The sequence below is a fragment of the Trichomonas vaginalis genome, chromosome IV (genome assembly GCF_026262505.1).
Source record: "Trichomonas vaginalis G3 chromosome IV, whole genome shotgun sequence".
NCBI classification, from domain to species: Eukaryota; Parabasalia; order Trichomonadida; family Trichomonadidae; genus Trichomonas; species Trichomonas vaginalis.
This window is the reverse complement of record NC_067206.1, coordinates 40126350-40145813: the sequence shown is the minus strand read 5'-3', so window position 1 is coordinate 40145813 and position 19464 is coordinate 40126350. Positions and strand designations below refer to the sequence as shown.

The window sequence follows — 19464 nt, the reverse complement described above, 5'->3', positions numbered from 1 at the left end:
AAAAATGCCCTTGAATGCGAGTTGAATGGTAATTTTGGTGTTATTCTTGATCTTTTCCCCAAAAGTTTGAATAAAAACATTGAAAGAGATTTACCAATTTGTGATTTTGAATAACCATTTTGTTCTAAAACCATAAGTAACGCTAAAATTTCTGCATAATTATTTTTGCACAAATCAGGAAAATTTTCATGCATAGGAATTCTATTCATATTAAAGCGATCAAAATTTAAAATGTTCTTCATTTCATATTCTATCCTCTGTCTTTTTCGTAAATCATTCATCATGATCATCTTCCTAGTTTGCATTTATTAAAATGGCAGAATTTTATAAGAATTTAAAATTCATTTTTATTAATGTCGTCTGATATAGTAGACATCTCTTCTATTATTGGAAAAGAAATATCTGTTGTAAAGGATCCTGATATTGCATGCACAACTTTATCAATTGATCAAACAATCAGGTTGGATGGAATTCCAACACCAATTAAAAATCAAATATTATGTATAAAAAGATGCTTGGATTATCTAAATTTAACCAATGAAATGGAACATCTTGATCAATTATTGCTAGAATTGGAAATGTCTGAAATCAAAGATCTCACAACATTTACAGATCCATGTCAATTAATTAAATCACTTAATACAGATAATAGTTTTATTGTAATCGATGGATTCCAAGAATCGTGCGATGCATATCTTGTAAGAGGAACAGAAAATGGAGAAATAACATGGTGGGTATTATTAAATTCAATGACATGTAACAACGAATATATTGCAATTGATTCATACGCAATAGATTATTCCAGATTAAACGAATTTGATTCCTTTAAGCACGGAACAATTGCATGTTCATTCTTGATCAATGAAAATAAAATATTTGAAAGAGAAGAGCATAAACACCCTATTAGAAAAATACAATCATCAAATGTAATTGAATCCCTTGAAGAATTATACCTTGAATACGAAGGGAAAATAACAAAAGTTAATAATTTTGATGCATTATGTTCAAATTCATCAAGAGATGATTCATACACAGTTTTTTACTTTAAGGATAATACATGTGTTGGAATTTCAACAATAGAAGGATTTACAAAAGTATATAGTACTGAACCATTTTTTGAATTTAACGGTATTTCACTATATATTGTTAAAGATGGTCAGAAAACAATCAGAAATTCAACAATAAATAAGCAAAAGAAAGTGGCCAAAGAAGCACAAAGATCAATTGATGAATTTTGCCTCAATTATACAGAAACTGTTGCAAAAAGTATTTTAAGGGATTATGAATCCCAAATTTCTGGAATATCTAATAACTTTAATACCCCAGAAAGTATAATGAAATTTATTACAAATATGTTATATAATAAAGACCCAAATGAAACACAGAAAGCATTCGCTTCATCAACAGTATTCCGCCCCTCAGATATTAATGATCCAATTAAACATCGAGTTTTCTTTTTATCAACTCCACCTGGATCCGGAAAAACTGCATGCGAAATAATGCCAGCTGTATATGAAAATTTTAAACAATCATTTAAATCGGATTCGGAACAATCCATAACAATCATTGCAACATCTCTTGTTCAAGTATCTGGACAAATTTCTTCAGCTTGTTTTTCTCTTTATGGAGGAAATGATAAGTGGCTAAAAGTTAGAAGACTAGATGGTGGCTCAAAAGAACTTTTAGGCGGAAAACAGCAAAACACAATATTTTTTAAGCCAAAATTTGCAAAAGAGCATGTTCTTGATAGTGAAGCGATCCGAAAAAGAATATTAAAGGGATTTTCTACAGAAACATTAAAGGAATATATGGAAGCTGTATTCAAAGAAGCCAAGCTGAATATCGATGGAAATATTTTCGATCAGGTTCTGAAAAATTTCACAGATCCCAATTCTTTTCGCAAAAATACCATTCCATTTATTTATGAAGGAATAGATTCAAAAGGACGTTTTAATGCAGATGTACTTGTTGGAACTTATGAAATGATTTATAGTACTCTTATTAACACTTTAGTCGGAAATGAAAAAGTTGACAACAAATCGGCAGAACAGATTGCAAATAGAATAAAATATATAATAATTGATGAATGGGATACAATATTCAGACCAAAAATAGCAGACAAAAATCCAATATCTGAAGTACTTGATCAAAGATTTTCTCATTCCTATGGTATTATTGCATTAGCCCTTTTATTACTTAAAAAGAATCCTAATTGTAAATTAATTCTTGCCTCTGGAACTGGTTCTAAAATGCTGAAGATTTGCGAAGAAAATATTTTAACGGGAAAAAGCTCTAATATGCTTGAACCTTTGTTAAGATGTATACCAACTAAAAAAGAATTAGATGATGCATTAAAAGTTATTGAAAATGAATCCAACAATCAACTTTCAAAAGAAAAACAAGTAATGTTTGTTAAGAAGTCAAATACATCCTCATTAGATAATGCAAAAAGTTGTTGGAATGTATAACAAGCAATGCATTAATGCATTCTAAAATCGCACCTCTTAATATTTGGGGATCAAGAAAATGCATGGCTTTATCAAAATCGTTAATGGTTTATCCAATGGCGGCTTATGCAGGATCAAATATGCTTTTACTTAATTCATTGGCAAATAATAATTATATCAAAAGATGTAATGTCGCTCCTGATCTCAGTAAAGTTTCTTATGATGCAGTTCATTCAACAATTATGAATATCGCTTGCTGCTTTCTTTGCGAAATGAATGTATCAAAAACTTTACTTATGATTGCAAATGATCCTAATTTAAGTGGATGGGGATATCTATTATCAATAATAATCACATATATAGTTGGTGGAGCAAGTGAAAGTAATGAAAAAATAATTATTTTATTTGCACAATTGAAAGAGCTTCATATTTATGTTTTAATTCTAATTGGAGTCCTTCTATTTATGCTAGAACACGATGGAATTAGTTTACAGAGACTTATTGAAACACGTTCTCCACCATCAAAATGTAACTTATCTGAAGCAATATCTCTTATTTCATCCAAAAGTCTAAGAAAAATCAAAAAATCTGCCGATTCTATATCAAAACAAAATTTTTATTCATTTGATAATCAAATTGATGATTTGATAAAAGTATCTTTATCATCTGAAATAGATCATATAGGTTGTGCAATTTTCAAAGATTTACTTTTGAAAAATTTTGGTATAGAGCATTTATGGGAATTATGTGAAAAATGCATCTCATGTGGAATTGTTTCAGTCACAAAAGAAACTGTTTCGCAGGAGACAATGATAAATTATATTTCACATGAAGATGGAAATCATCCATTGATAGTTGTATGCACATCTAGATTAGGAGAAGGCGTTGATTTGGCTCATGCTGGCCCAACTTTCGTTATTTCAACCCAAGGAAAACAAGAAAAATCAGTAACAAAAAGAGATTGCATTCAATGGCTTGGAAGGGGCTATAGGAAATCTAACTCATCATTATGTTTTTGCCTTAATATTCCAAAAGAAGAGCCAGAAAAAGAATTTTCATCAAAATATGAATCAGAATTCAAAGATTCTCATACTGCTATTTACTCAGGATTCTTATCTTCAAGACTGGCACGCGACATGTTTACATGTCTGGCACTAAAGGACGTTTCTTGTGATTCAAAAACAGGAGATCCAATTACAAGTACAATTATTCCAAAATCAATTACAGATGCACAATTGATCTGCGTTTCGCCTGTAATTCTAGATGGACTTATTGATGGTAATGGAGATCCTATTATAAGTTCTATTATTAGTACAGTTCAAACTAGATATGTTCCTCTCAAAATGGTTATTAGAAGCAAAAAAATGTATCAGCTTGATGCCAAACATTTAAATACGATCATTCCAGATATATTTATTTCAGATACTCTCGGAGTGTCTACAACAGCATGGGGAATTTATTGCGCTTCTGCTTTTTCATATATAGCTTCTAGAGCTCAATTACCTCCGGATGTAGATAGAAACATTTTTGATTTGTATGATTTCACACGAAATTTGAGTAGAATGATGATGTTTATGTCAAATTTGAAAGACTCAAGCATATGGAATGGCATATATAAAAACTTAAATTCAAATAATGTCAATGGTTGCATTGAGTTTTTCAAAGAAATACCAGGCTCAAGCTCAGATTTTCCATCTTTGAAATCATTAGCCCAAAGAAAAGCATTATGCCAATTTGTCGGAGCATGCATTGCAAGAAGAATGGGAGTTCCATGCTTATCATTTATATTCACTATTGGATGCATTGCATGTAACATACAAATCGATTCAATCGGTGAAATTCCAGAAGGCTTTAAACATGAAGATGGCAAATGCCCTAAAATTAAGAAGACAGATGTTTTCAAAAATTTCGACAGCGTTGTCAACATAATGGACTTAGTATCAACACTTGGATTGGGTTTCCTTATTAACGATGATTCATATATCCCACAAAATGAAGTTAATTTGAAATGCAAGAAGAAGAAAACAGTTACTATTCCTCCTATGTATACTCAACCTCTTAAGTTTTATTTATGCAGAGAAAAGAATCCATTTACAATGAAGATGAAAGCAGGTGATAAGCCATTTTTAAACCCAATTCTTTGGACAGAAGCATGTGACTGCTTTATATCATGTTGCAACCTATTGTTAAAGGTTTCAAATAAGCCTCAAAAAATATATAGTTCAAAAAACGAAAAGTCTGCACCAAAATATTCAACTAAAATGGTTTCACTATATAATATGCTATATATGAAACCTCAATGCATTAATGATCCAAGACTTCAAATATTCGCTGAAGGATTGAGAATGATTCACCATATCAGAACCTCGGTTGAAAAATGTACATCCCTGCCACAGCGTGATACATCTCCATTTATATCATTAATTGTTGGATTTTCCAGTTCATTTTCATCCTTATTTGATGAAATAGGCGATGGAAATCTTTTTAAGGAATTTTATGATATATTATCATCTGACACAAATTCAGTATTACAAGTGAAAGATGAAGACATTCTTAAAACATTATAAATTTTATTTTTTAAGTAAATATTTTAAAATCATAAATAAAAGGTATTTTTCATAATGGAATTTGATGGAATATACTCTTCTTTATTCTGCGATCAGTTCCTATCGAGATTAATAATGACTCAAAATCCTTGGTTTGATATCGATTTCGATGTTAATGATAATTTTGATGAATTTTCTGGCTCATATTATGGAATTTTTAACAGACAGCCATATGAAATAGCAAGATCGCTACCAAGACCATTCAATCCAGGATACACTCAAATTAAAATTTCCAAAGTCGAAAATTCATAAATTTTTATAATAAATTTCCAACATTTCAATTTTTTTAAATCATTTTTGATAATGATAAGCGATGATGCATATGATAGAACGTATGTTATCGAATTGTATAATTATTTACGTCCAGGATCTTCTGGGGGTACACTGAAAAATATCAAATGTACTCTGAAAACTTTGGAAAAAATATCTCATATGAAATTTGATGTTGAACCTTGGGAAAATATTCGTTATTTGTTCAATAATTCACCTGATAATGAAGCAAATAATGAAATAAAAAGAAAATTAATTAATGACTATAGGAACAAATCATTGATGAGAATTCCAAGATCTAAAACTACATTAGCAAAAGAAATATGGAAAATGTTAATTGCTGATGATTTAACATCTAAAGGGATATTCCGATGCTCCCCAACATTAGACACAATCAAAGATGAATCAACCAAAAACATGTATTATGACTCAGAATATGATTTTATTTAGAGTAAAAATATAAATAGGATTATGTTTAATGCAAATCCTTGATTAGAAAAATTATTTTCATTATGTAAATCCTTGATTAGAATATATAGTTTTTAAAAATCATCACCTTTAATTTATTTAAAAATCGTTATTGATTATTAAATAATGTTATTAAAATATTTTCGGCACTCTCCTGATCCATCTGAAGAAATGCTGCTAAGCTTCCTAATCTTTCTATATATACCCTAATAATATTAAGATAATTGTCGATTAATATAGAATCACCTTCAATCTTACTAATAAATTGATCCCAACAATCAGCTGGCATTCCTGAGTCTATTAATGCATTATAAACGGAAATTATATCCTCTTGTTTAAAATCTTGAATAGTTTCCAAAAAATTTTGAAATAATTCTTGAATTGGACCAAGAATAGTTTCTACGATTTTGCAATGCAAGCTTTCAAAACCATTATACATTGGAAGCTCTTGGGAGTTCACATCATCACCAGTCATTTAAATAAAATGGAAATAAAAAAGGAAATTTTTATTTTTAAAGTTTCACAAATTCATTTTGACAGACTTCTTTAATTTCTGGTGTGTCAAGAAGTTGTTGCACAAATTTAATGCAGATTTCATGCAAAATTTTATAATCAATTTCTTTGCATAAATTTTCATAGGTAATTTCTTCCCAATTGTCGCAATTTGATGGCAAATTTAATGCCTTTTCACATATATTTGATAGTAAATATTTTAATGGCTCAGTCATCAATGATAACATATATATGGGGAGAAGTAATCCATTATAGTTCATATTATCTGATAAATTCTTGTAACCCATAATAGATGGTCTTGTATCGATCTTGAAAGTGACAACTAATCTACTTATAAATTCTTTATCCAACCAAGATTCAGACTTTGTTCCAATTTCAAGAAGGCGAACAAAATCATCAAGGTTTGGAAATTCATTTTCTGTAACTATTGAGTTAAAAACAAGGCATAATGAAAAAACTACAGCATATTTGACATTGTCTTCGACTTTTTTATACCTGTAATCCGATGCATTTAAAATACCATCTAGTGCATTCATAAATATTATAATAGGATTTTCGATTTCTTCTAACCCTTTGACTGTTAATTTATATTCTTTTGAAGTCACTCCGTTATCATTCATTTTACTTCTTACGTAATCGCTTTTGTATTTATCACGACCATATTTACCATATCTTTCCCTAAATTGTATTTTTTCCTTCTTTTTCATACATCCATAAGATTTGAATATATTACTTTCTTTGCGCAAATATTTAATATCAGGAAAAGAATCTATACCAATTTTATTTGTATATTTATATAATGAAACTCCTGCAGCTTTTGTGTCTTTTATCTTCCACCATAAATGAAGATTATCTTTTTGAGGGATTCTTAAAACCAACTGTTTTGATAAAAGGCAAAATGGTATTGGAATTAGCATAAAATGAGATGTATAATTACTTAAATCAGCCATACACCAACTCATTGCTCTATCATAAAGTGTCTGTTTTGGACTTGAATTCATACCGTTAAATCTTTCATTCCTCTTTTCTTGATATTCCAAAATTGAACCTCCGCTTTTGATGATTTTCATTGCCTGCTTAGAGTTAATGGGTTTTGGTCTACGGTCACTGTTTGTTGACACATCCTTTGATGACATTTATAAAAATGAATAACCGTTTGACATAAATTTTTTGATCCTTCAATTCATTTTTTTTGTTGCATGGAGTATAAAGAGGATTTCGTCCAAGATACGAGATTTGTTGAACAAATTCTTCAGAAAAATCCCGATTCAGAATTTCAAAATTCTAGCAATAGTACAATTTATAAGGCTTTTACAAAATCAATTGATAAGGCCTATAAATATAATAATTATGGACAAATTTATTTAAAAGGTGTTAATGACGCCTTGGAGAATATAAAAAATGTTGGTGATCCATTTGGTTTAATTTTTACAATTCTTGAAGACGTCATTAATAATTACAATAGATCAATTGTCGGAGAATTCTCATATGATGCAAATTCATTTGAAGATGGGGTTTTACATTTATCAAGATCCATGGAAATGAATGGAGATGGGCATTGCTCAGCTTGTTTAAATCATGGAAAAATAGTTTTCAACAAAAATCCGCAGAAAAGTAATTCGTGGAATTCATTTTTTTCGTTGATAAAAAATGAGTACGGTGCTTATGATATAGATGCTATTCTTCCATTAACATTTGTTTCAATACTTTTTCATATTTTACCACCTGATTCTCTCGAAGATGTTCTTGATTTAGATTTATCGTTTGACTATTCTGGTGATATAACAAGATTTGAAAATATATGCCATTCAACACATGATTCAAATATTATGATTGAAGATATTCATCGAATCGAATTTGAAAAGAGAAAAAAGACAAAAATTACTGAGATTAGCATTGATGACATTTTTAACGGATATTCAAATAGTGTTGATGGTGAATTATTTGTGAAATCTTTTATTCTTTCAGATGATATATATGACATTGAAATTCTTAATGAATATTTTCCTGATTATCTTAAATTTAGAGAAAATGATGATTGCGGAATCGAATATTATGTTTCATGGATTCAAAATGGATGCGAGGAAATCAAAATTAATCCATATATGAATATTAATGATGTATTATCAGAAAGAGAGCGGTTGTATAATAATCTCAACACCATTTCATCGGAAAAAAACACGAATCCAATTTATATTGTCGGCATCAATACGATTAGGAGACTTTTTATAGGACCATTTGATGATTATTTTATTTCAAAACTTCATTACAATGGAGGTATTAATGAAACAATTTATCCAATGGTTCACTTTTCACAAGGAAATTTATCTCTTCGACTATTCTGGTATAATATTAAAATGTGTATATTTGACACAGAGGAATGGAAAGAATTCTTGAATCTAATTGAACCAGATATGCATGCATATGTTAATGGGGTTTTGACATATATTAATGAGTATTTTATATTTTTAGATATTAGTAAATAATTTCACTTCATTTTTCATTATGGATATTTGTCCAATTGTTATTACTGGACCAATTGGAGCTGGAAAATCAACCCTTTGCTCACTGCTTGAACAAAAATTGAATTTAGAATATATTAGGGAATACATTGATCTGGAAAATGGAGAAAATATGCTTGCTAAGTTTAAAAATGGAGAAATTTCTAATCAGGTTTTTCAGGATTACATCTTAGATTGCTTTGATTCGCAATTACAACAGAGCAAAACAAAAGTGGTTATAATGGAAAGAATGCCACAAGAAGGTCCCATTATTTTCTGTAATAATGATAAAAGTATTTTAGACAAAGCCTCCAAATTGCAAATGAAATATTTTAAAAAAACAAATAACCCAATGAGAGTTATTACAGTAATTAACTCAGGTCAAAGCCCAAAAAAGTTAATGAATGAGGTTCTTGGCAGGATTTTTGGGACAAAATACGTTTCATATGATAATATTAAGATTCTAGAAAAAACTTCTGGAGTAATTATTTATCTTAAAACAAGCTCAGAGATATGTTTAAATCGTATTAAATTACGAAACAGAGCTCCTGAAAAATCAATATCTATTAACTATTTAGACGTGATGAACCGTCTTTACGATCAATATATTTCAAATTTCAAACTTTACTGATAGAATAAAGATCTAGAATAAACTCAGATTTTTAATAAGAAATGATATTTATTTTATTGGGCGATTCCTTTTATCATCATTCTCGGTATCTGCATTCATCTGTTTCATCAGGAATGGGATCATCTGTTGGTGAATACAAAAAGAATTCTTTATTGGTTAGCTCTTCAGCTACAATCATTTTCCAAATTTCTCGTGCAAGTGTTAACTTTGATGCAGGAATTGCTTTTCCGGTTCTTTTTTGGTACTCTTTTATTAGTTCGGTCTTGAAGCTTTCTAATTCTGGGTCATCAGACATGAACAAATCATAATAGAATTTCCATGGAGAAATATTGAATTTATATCCCCGTAGATCTTCAAGAACACTAATAATTTTCTCGATGTTTCCTTTTAAGGCACCTGTAGCACCTGGTCTTAGATAATTATAAAGAACATTAAGATATTCTTCATAGACATTGGGAGATCTAAACATTGATGAAAATGAAGTGATGAATTAATTTTAATTGAAACATCTCATTCCATTTTTCTTAAAGCCGGATGGGCTCATGTTTCTCAACGCATTAATTAAAATTCAAGAAAAGTTTTAATAGTTCAGAACGATATATTTCATCTAAACTTCAGGCATTACAATACTTCAACTGGCAAATTGATTATAACAATTTTAAGATTGCACAATTGAGGAGAGAACTGAAAAACATACCAATCGATTCCAATTATTCATATAAGACAGGAATTTCGATTAATAAACTTAAATTTGAAAATATTGTTCTTGAAAAAAGACTAAAATTGATATCACTATCTCCACCACACTCATGTCGGGATAAAATTGAACGCGCATCATATATATGGATGTTTGAATTCTGTCTTTACAAACATTCGAAAGAAAATAAAATGGAATTTTTGAGAATCAAAGACAATGATTCCTTAAGGAAGGTTTTGGTAATACTTAATCATATACTCCCTAACCATGTATTCAAGAGAATATTATTGACAAAACTTTATGACTGTTGTATGTTTCCAGAGTATCTTATTGCCATTCCTTGCTATGGAAAACGCACAAACTCCTTAATTACAAGAAAAATAAAATCTCTTTCAAAAACAATAGATCTCGAAGTTTCCAAAATTGATAATTCGGTTACAGATTTGGTATAAGGTCGCCAAAAAAAAGTGCGGAAATTAAAAACCACAGTTTGAGTACTTTCTGAGAGTCTGTTTGTCAGAAAGTATACATTTGTAAACTTTCTGACACTAAAATTTTTTTTGTCCTTTCAAAGTTTTTGACAATGTCAAAAAGTATACATCGGGGCTCTCAATTTTCCTCTCAAACGGCGGTTTTTTAAATACGCTCATTTTTTCATCGACCTTACTACGAAACAATAATAAGAAGATTACTTTCAACTAGATGTAAAATAGCAATTTAAAGGATAAAAACTAAAAATTATATTTATTTTATGATATAATAAAATCATTATTAGGAATGCTATCACTACAGCGTGGCGAATATAAGAAATTATTTGCAAGCAACTTAGAAAATATGAAAACCAATCTTAAACCAAAAGAGGTTATTAAAAATTCCAAAATTGCTTCAAAATACAAAATTATATCCTATTCAAAATGCAGAAAAAATTTACAAAAAGGGATCAGCATGTTATATGATGGCAATGCAACTCCAAAAGGCCTCGTGGAATGTAAAATTAACTGTAATGTTGCGTATTTTTTTTGATCCCACATTTTCTTGAGATTTCTGGGTATTATTTAAAGCAGTTGTCCATAGAAACACTTATATTTGAAATATATCATATGATAAATTTTTGGGAAATTTTGAATAGTCTACAAAATTTACAATCGGTTTTATATCATTCTCTTATCAAAATCAAACATAATCTTCAAAAATTGAATCAAAAACCGCCAGGACCTGTCAAATTTCCTGGACCCAGAAAAATGTGCTACGTTAGAATAAGATTTTGAGATCTAATGCTTAAAAATATAAATTGAATTTATTATTTGTTTCTAATTCAAATTTAAAGAAAATTTAAGGGTCCACTGCAGCCTTATTCGAATTTAAATTATAAGATTTTTTAATAATAATCTTGCAGGCATATTTCTATATCCATAATTTGAGATTTGAAACAAATTCCAAAACATCTTATAATGTGGTCAATTCTGGTGGAATAGTGTTGAAAACGTTTCCACAGGGAATAAAACCTGGTTTTTTGAGAATATTTTAAATGACATTTACAACAGAAATTATAAATGGTGAACCAGCAACTCCATTTGAATTTGTTAGAGGTCTTCAACCAGATACTTTTGAATTTTTCTTGGATAATTCTATTGAACTAACATTACATTATAAAAGTGGAACAAATGCAACATTTCATCCGGGAGATACATTCCAAATGGTATTTAATGACATAAGTTCTTTAGAATATGTTTATAGAGCTATGAGCATATATGATTTAATATATCCTATAGGAGCTGTTTATACGTCTATGAATCCAATAAATCCAAACACTTTATTTGGTGGTAGATGGTATGAAATAGTTGACAGTTTTCCATTCTACACTAATACGCAGTCAATGAAGATGGGAGGTTCAAAGAAAATAGGTATTGAAAACCTTCCTTCACATATGCATAGGTTCAGTGGAAGAACATCTGTGGAAGGAAACCATTCACATTCAATACAAAAAGAGGTTATACAAATCTTGCAGCAGGTTCGGATAGACAGGGAATGCATAGATATGATATTTCAAGTGACCCAGTAGATTCAAGCACAGGTATTTTCTGTGGAACTGCAGGAAATCATACACATGTTGTAGCTGGCATTACAGACCCAGCAGGTAATGGAAAAGATTATATGCCTCCTTATATAACAATGCACGCTTGGATACGAGTTGGTTAACTCAAGATCACGATCACAAACTGTTTCTCAGTATGAATGAGTAGCTCTATTTTTACATCATTACTGAAGTATTTCTTTTCTTCATCAATGACAGAAAGAATGTTTTCATCATCTTTTAAAGATCTTACCAAAGTTAGATCTTCATCAGAAAATCTCAAAGAAAGACTCATTTATGCACTAATAAAAATATAGCTAATTATTTTTTTATCTGAACTTTTTATCGGGTATATAAAGATGTCTGAACATCATATAAAGTTCTTTAAGATCCAACAGTTTGTAGATGAAGTGAAGAAGCAAAATAAAACAGCAAAGAGACTACTTATATGCTTACCACAAACATTATGTCAAGGAAAGTATGGTTATAGTGCAAGTCCGATCATGATCTTTGTCGATAAGCAGAAATACACAAATGAAGGTTTAGCTAATTTACTCAAGTTTGAAAAGATAGCTATAAACATTCCTGACCATTTCTCAGCGAGAATAAACCTTGACAAGACTAAAAGTTATTGTTTATATGTAGATCTCACGAAATCAACAAAGAGTAAAGACAAAGAATATAACCCAGTTGAACTTAAGACAATGGGTAAGAACTTACTCAAAGCTGCTATCAAACCTGTCGAAGAGATCGACATTGAGGATGAAGCAGAAGAAATAGATGTAGATCCTGAAGTGTTATAAACGATAAAGTTTATTTTTGGAGGAAGATGGTGTCAGACCTTTGATCTGGCATGCTTGTTCTAGGTAATTGCAGAAACCTAGAAAGATTGTATTGGTCTGAGTTTCATATCTGTCTCTCATCTCTCCATTGAAGCAAGTAAATTTCATGAAGAGTTCGTCTGGATTCTCAGGCTTTGGTACACACTGATCGAAGATCTGTATGACCTCTTCATGACCGTACTCCCTCTGGTCAGACATGAGTGTTCTGAAGAACTTTTGCATCTTCGGACCAGGTTTAGCATCTATGCAACGAGTGGGTCTCATTGACATTTTTGTCACTTTTATTTGGTCGAATGGAAGGATTCGAGTTCATGCCACTTGACAGCAAAGAAGGTGCAGAAGAGGTTGTTGTTGCTGCATTCTATGCGAGCTCACACGTTGACGCATTCCGAACTTACCAGGATGACCTCGAAAAAGAAGGTCGAAAGCTTGGAAAGATCCAAATGTTGCTTGAGTTCTTCCGTGGAAACCTTGCACAGAAGTATGAGAAGAAAGAATAAACAACTAATTATTACTGAGCTTAGCTCATAAATGTAAGTTTTTACTCTGATCAGATCTTAGATCTCGTCGGGACAAGCGGAAAGGATAAAGTCCATGAGCTGGACTTTTGTCTTAGTGAGCGGTACTGCGGTCATGAGTAGTTCGCGCTTGTTTGAGCCACTTGGAACGCGACCCTTCCAATTCCTCATAGATCTCAAGGCAGAGATCGTGAAGAACTCAAGGACAAAGAGTCTTTGAGACTTGGTAAGGAATCCCTCATCATCTCTTTCATCCTGGAGGGTCTTTGTGGATGCAGTGGACTTGATCTCGTCTTCCTCGATCGGATCATTCTCATAATCTTCATCACCCTTCTTCCTAAACGTCATCTGCTCTCTCTTGTAGTCGTTCCTGAGAGCATTGAGTCCAGCTTCAAGATCTTGTGAGTTCTTTGCAGGTTTATTGAAAGTTTTCTTTTCCTGCATTTGCTGTATAAGCTGGGTTTGCTGTTGCATCATCTGCATCATCATTGCCATCATATCTAGTGTTGGTGATGCTGGAGCTGGTGTTGTACCATCTTGGGACATTCGGTCGTCGGTTATGTCTTTACAAAAGACTGCTTTACAAAAGACAGCTTTACAAAAGACAGCTTTACAAAAGACAGCTTTACAAAAGACAGCTTTACAAAAGACTGCTTTACAAAAGACAGCTTTACAAAAGACGTCTTGACAAAAGACAGCTTTACAAAAGACTGCTTTACAAAAGCATTTTCTCACAAAATTGAATACTTTTGCTTTACAAAAGACGTCTTGACAAAAGATTGCTTTACAAAAGTCTGCTTTACAAAAGACGTCTTGACAAAAGATTGCTTTACAAAAGTCTGCTTTACAAAAGATTGCTTTACAAAAGATTGCTTTACAAAAGTCTGCTTTACAAAAGACAGCTTTACAAAAGATTGCTTTACAAAAGCCATGACTGATCTTCATCCAATTTGTTTAATCGAACTTAATGAAGTAATTTCTGCATATCTCCTGCATGTATTTGGAAACGAGAGGATAAGACAACTCACCAAGGTTTCCAGACGCCAGATCCAAAGACTTGAATCAACTGCAGGAGTAATCCTAAGCTTTGAAGAAGGATTAACCAATAAGAAAGATGTCATTGACTCCAAGCGTGAAAGCCTTGCTGCTTTCTTACGCAAACACCCATGGGTCGATGTTGATCTCCAAACTCCTTACCAAGGACTCGTTGAAACCTTCACGACCTACAGACAGCTCCTTGACAGACCTGAGCAGAACCTTCTGGTCGAACGTGATGGCACATTAAGCCCTACAGACGAGTCAATCCAGAGAGAAGAAGCTCAAGAGTAAAAATCTGACATTTATACTTTACATGACATTTTTTTCATGAGTGTTCACGTTAAGATCAATGATGAAAACATGACTTCATGGGAAGATATCATTGATGACATAGAGAATGACCTTGATGAAAACATGATGGGAGCTCAAACGTCAGTTAAGGTCAAACTTGGTGAAGTTCAAGAAAAGATCTCCGAGATCAATGCAAAAATATCTGCTCTTACAGAGGTTGACGTTTATTACAGAAGCTTGGAGAGAACTTTAAGCAAACTTGAACGTCAGAACCAAAGTCTCATAGTTGTGCTCCAGAAACTCAGTCTCATGCGTAAAGCATATAATGACTACCTACATGTAAGAGACTTACCTTCTTATTCTACTCCAGATCTCGACTTTTCCGATATAAGTCCAATCCTTATTGATACAACACTTACGATAGCAGGGATGCTTCCTACATATCCAGAATATGATAACTTACCTCAGCTCTTCGAGTATCTCAAGAAAAAGTTCATGATCTTATTATGCGAGACCATGAAAAGACGTCAAAATACCAGAACAGAACGAGAACAGAGCTTACTAATAGACTTATTATATAATACTAAAGAAATAAAGGAGTTTTTATTCTAACTTTGGTATTTTTGGGAAGAACTGATCTGGATCATATTTGTCAACCACAGGTTTAGGTATCAAAAGTCTTCTCTGGTTCTTGGACGTCTGGTACTGGAAATGGTTCCTTTGGTTTCCTAGCTTTTGGGAGATCTAAAAATTTTTTGGTCTCTTTCTTTTGTGTAAGTGTTGTCCATTTTTATCGACAACGAATGTGAGCTTTCCGTCGTCAAAGATGAATGTCGTCGCTTCTTCAGTTCCCTCATCAACTATTATCTTCTTGATCTTTCTCTTCTCCATTAACAGAAAAAGTGACATATATTACTTCATTATTTTTCTGAGTGTTAGGATTAATTAAACCTCTATCTATAACATGCTTTCTCATAGGAAATTTCTCTCCATATCTTTTTGTCAATATCTCTATAAGTTCTTCTGTATAAGATTTATCACTACTGAAGTAAATAGATGGATAATTAAGGACATCAAAGGTTTCTACAGTATCTTTAAGAGTCCATTCATCTCCATACTGTATAGAATAAGTATGGAAGTATGGAGGATCACATATAAAGAAAACATTGGGAAGATCTTTATACTCATTGAAGAGTATTCTCCAATCTTTATGAACAATAGTTAAACCTTCAAGATAGTCATCTATGTTTTCACCAAATAAGTTAGTATATCTGAGGTATAACACTTTCTTCATTAATGTGTCAAGATCATAGTATTTGTATGCTCCAGAATAGAGAAGACGTGAACATAATGTATCCCAGTCTATGTATGGAGCTTTACTTATAACTTCTCTGACGATCTCTTTCTGATCAGTAGGAATTTTCTCATCTGGCTTAACATTTATTCTCTCCTTAAGTTCCTTAAGTATTTCATTCGTGTCATGAATGTGTTTCAGTCTATCAACGTAGTTATCATAGTCGTTAGCTATGATCGTTGCTTTTGGGAACATAATATGCAACAAATGAGAGATATAGAGAGAACCACCAAATAGGTCAACGAAGACATAATCCCCTTTGATGTCTTTGAGTATGTCGATAAGATCTTTCCTGATCTTAGACTTATTACCTATGAAAGGTAAAGGAGGTTTGGTAAAAATCATTTATATGGTAATAAAAATAAGTGTTTAGATTAATTGGGTTTGAGTAGGTCTGCTGCATCTGTATTGCGTCCTCTGTATCTCTCTCCTGGGAGATCGCGGTTGATCATCCCGTGGACTTCGCAGAAAAAAAGGAGCATGACCAAGAGAACAATGAACAAGTTTATACAAAAGAATACAACAACAGCGTTCGTTAAGAAGTTCATTGAACTCTTCACATAAGCTATGTCTTCTTCGTAGCCCATTAACTTAAAAGTGTCATGACCACTTCATTTTTGATGAAGTCAACAGCTTATGTCCACTTCCTCCCACAAGCACTTGAGGAACAAGAGAAGGTCATCATTGAATACCTTCAAGCCACTGAGAAGCTCCAAAAGCTTCAAGATCTCCGCGAAGAGTTAAGTCCCGCTTGAAACAGGAGAACTTACTACAGGAATACATGCTCATTTTGTACCCATTACTAGATGGCTCCCATTTACCATCAGAGTACACTGCAGCTCTTGATGCACTCAAAGATCTTCGCGACACCGCCGATCGGTAAAGAAGCCTTCGAGCTCACCATTGAGCAAGCCATCCTCGCCAAGACAATGCAAAGAAGCGGATGCTCGAAGCTCTTGATAAGATCAAGGAGTACGTCGAAACGTTCTAAAATAATTACTTGAGTAAACAATAAGTTTTATTGAGTAAGTCTTGAAACATTTGTGCTTTTGTTCTTGTTTGAACAACCATATTTAACATTAGATAAAAAATTTTTTGGTTAAACAATAACATACTTAAGACATAAATTATACCTACTTATTAACTCAGTATATTGAGCATTATATGCATACTTAAACTCTTGAGCAATATTGTTCTCATCAATGATTCTGATCTGAGCTATTTTTGAGAAAGGTGGTGGAATACCACAACATGTGATGTCTGGGTCCAGTAGGTCTATTTCACACTTGAACCCAGTCATTCTGTGAACAACTTCTTCACATCTGGCTCTAGGTAGTAAGATCTGATCTTTGCTCACTAAGTTAGAAAAGAGCTCTTTGTCTTGGTCTAGAAGTATCTTCTGGTATATACTAAGTAAATACTCTTCTACACCAATCCTCGATGAAGTCTCCACAGATCTCGATGAGGTCAGGTTGGAAGTTAATGGACTTAAAGGAGGAGGATACATTGGTGCTTCTGAGTTCGTAGTTGTTTCCTCTTTTTTTATCTCTGTTGGAGCATCACTTACTGTACCAGATGGATAGTTCTTTATCACAATGTTATTAGTTGTTCTTGAATCAACATTGCTTGTTGGTTCAATTGGAAGATTAGCTGCACCATAAAGAATTGACTTCGATCTCATTTGTTATGAGTAAAAATTGTTTTATTCTCATATAAATGACGAACATTAACCCAGAGAACAACACAGAATATACTGCAACAGGAGTTGTTTACAATGATCTAGATCAGATCGTCCAACTCAAAGCCCCAAGAGGAAGGAATTTAATAAGACAACCTCCACCAAAGATATATGTTGATGATGGTAGTAATGGGTTCAACTTAGTGTATCATTACTCATATCCTCAATATGCAAAAATTGGGTCTACCCCAAACGTGACAAACCATTATATGAACCTTTATGATGAAGCAAGGTTTCATGCACCAACGAAGAAAGAACCTGATGCATCAAGATTACATGAATTCGCAGACCATGATGGTTATAGCGATTACTCAATGCCTGTAAGACTTTAACGTTAATAAAAAAATGACTGTTGGTAAACAAGAAAAAACTTTAATACAAGAGGATTTGATGCTACCAATATATTCAACTGATATGGGAGTTATCAATTCGATACATTTGAGATCTGGTGGAAACACCATATTTTCTTTTGTTCATCAATGTAAACAGTAGAAAAGGTTATGCGTTCCATGAGTGAAAGAACTCAAACAATGTTCTAAGTGCATGCAGAAGTTCATTTCACAAGTACAGGTGAAATGAAGCCTACAATACTTACTAGTGATGAAGACCCAGCTTATACACAAAATGTTCGAGATCTGTTGGTCAGTCATAAATTGAGCAATGACGACACAGAATACAATCATAACATACTAGGTATTATTAATAGGTTCTGTAGAACTATTAGAACTATGTTACATATGAAGTTAACCTCAAAGAAGGTGATAAAACCTTTCACTGCAGATAAATGAGACAAATTATTAATGACTACAACATGAATATCATTCAAGCACACAACAAACCTGATGATTTCACAGAAAAGGATAATGAGGAATATATAAAGAAGCAAGATTGAAAGAAAGTATGTCAGAAAAAATAACCTTTATAACTTAAGACCTGGTCAAAAAGTTCAAGTCATAGTTGAACCAAGAACATGGGGTAAAGGTACCAACAAAGAAGACATTTGATCCTTCTTATTATAGTTGATTCAGTTGATACAAGTGCATACTTGTTAAGAGCAAAAGATGAAGTGTTGCAAGATATCCACGTTATCAGATATGGACAAAAATAGAGCATGGATTAAAGCAAGGAGAAACTTTAGATCAAGGAAGACACGGTGCTGTTAAAAGTATTGATGGTCATGAACTTGTCGGTAATGATGTAAAGTATGATGTTACGTTTGAGAACGAAAATACAGGAAAAGTGACAGGTAGAGGTATGCGTGAAGGTAATCCAAACAGGTTGTCACAAATGGAAGTACAGTATTGGAGGAAAAATATTAATGAAGGTCATGTTAAAGATATGCCTAGTTTTCTTGAGAAGTATCGTGGGTTTCGAGTTTAGCTTGTAAGTCCTTTATTTTTGTTTCATACAATGAGATCTTCCTTCTGATCTGTTCATCATTGAGAGGTTGCTTGACTTTACGGAACTGTACACGTC

General features: G+C 32.2%; 9 protein-coding genes across 9 annotated transcripts, besides 1 other annotated feature; 5 read left to right on the top strand and 4 right to left on the bottom strand.

Moving 5' to 3' along the window:
* Window positions 1-353: 353 nt before the first annotated feature.
* Window positions 354-2468, top strand: TVAGG3_0254320 (P-loop containing nucleoside triphosphate hydrolases family; the record flags this gene model as incomplete). Its single annotated transcript, XM_001330524.1, has 1 exon — window positions 354-2468. One exon carries the CDS (start codon window positions 354-356, stop codon window positions 2466-2468), a length of 2115 nt encoding a protein of 704 aa, XP_001330560.1.
* Window positions 2469-2530: 62 nt separating this feature from the next.
* TVAGG3_0254310 (P-loop containing nucleoside triphosphate hydrolases family) lies at window positions 2531-5014 on the top strand (the record flags this gene model as incomplete). The annotated part of the gene is made up of 1 exon (XM_001330523.1): window positions 2531-5014. One exon carries the CDS (start codon window positions 2531-2533, stop codon window positions 5012-5014), a length of 2484 nt encoding a protein of 827 aa, XP_001330559.1.
* Window positions 5015-5068: 54 nt separating this feature from the next.
* On the top strand, window positions 5069-5305 carry TVAGG3_0254300 (uncharacterized protein; the record flags this gene model as incomplete). The annotated part of the gene is made up of 1 exon (XM_001330522.1): window positions 5069-5305. The coding sequence occupies one exon, from the start codon at window positions 5069-5071 to the stop codon at window positions 5303-5305; it is 237 nt and encodes a 78-aa protein (XP_001330558.1).
* Window positions 5306-5356: 51 nt separating this feature from the next.
* Window positions 5357-5773, top strand: TVAGG3_0254290 (uncharacterized protein; the record flags this gene model as incomplete). Its single annotated transcript, XM_001330521.1, has 1 exon — window positions 5357-5773. One exon carries the CDS (start codon window positions 5357-5359, stop codon window positions 5771-5773), a length of 417 nt encoding a protein of 138 aa, XP_001330557.1.
* Window positions 5774-5900: 127 nt separating this feature from the next.
* TVAGG3_0254280 (uncharacterized protein) lies at window positions 5901-6266 on the bottom strand (the record flags this gene model as incomplete). Its single annotated transcript, XM_001330520.1, has 1 exon — window positions 5901-6266. One exon carries the CDS (start codon window positions 6264-6266, stop codon window positions 5901-5903), a length of 366 nt encoding a protein of 121 aa, XP_001330556.1.
* A 37-nt stretch (window positions 6267-6303) lies between these two features.
* Window positions 6304-7440, bottom strand: TVAGG3_0254270 (uncharacterized protein; the record flags this gene model as incomplete). Its single annotated transcript, XM_001330519.1, has 1 exon — window positions 6304-7440. The coding sequence occupies one exon, from the start codon at window positions 7438-7440 to the stop codon at window positions 6304-6306; it is 1137 nt and encodes a 378-aa protein (XP_001330555.1).
* A 63-nt stretch (window positions 7441-7503) lies between these two features.
* On the top strand, window positions 7504-8790 carry TVAGG3_0254260 (uncharacterized protein; the record flags this gene model as incomplete). The annotated part of the gene is made up of 1 exon (XM_001330518.2): window positions 7504-8790. The coding sequence occupies one exon, from the start codon at window positions 7504-7506 to the stop codon at window positions 8788-8790; it is 1287 nt and encodes a 428-aa protein (XP_001330554.2).
* Window positions 8791-9512: 722 nt separating this feature from the next.
* On the bottom strand, window positions 9513-9905 carry TVAGG3_0254250 (uncharacterized protein; the record flags this gene model as incomplete). The annotated part of the gene is made up of 1 exon (XM_001314497.1): window positions 9513-9905. One exon carries the CDS (start codon window positions 9903-9905, stop codon window positions 9513-9515), a length of 393 nt encoding a protein of 130 aa, XP_001314524.1.
* A 1756-nt stretch (window positions 9906-11661) lies between these two features.
* Window positions 11662-19350: a mobile genetic element.
* TVAGG3_0254240 (uncharacterized protein) lies at window positions 16625-16837 on the bottom strand (the record flags this gene model as incomplete). Its single annotated transcript, XM_001330545.2, has 1 exon — window positions 16625-16837. The coding sequence occupies one exon, from the start codon at window positions 16835-16837 to the stop codon at window positions 16625-16627; it is 213 nt and encodes a 70-aa protein (XP_001330581.1).
* Window positions 19351-19464: the final 114 nt, after the last annotated feature.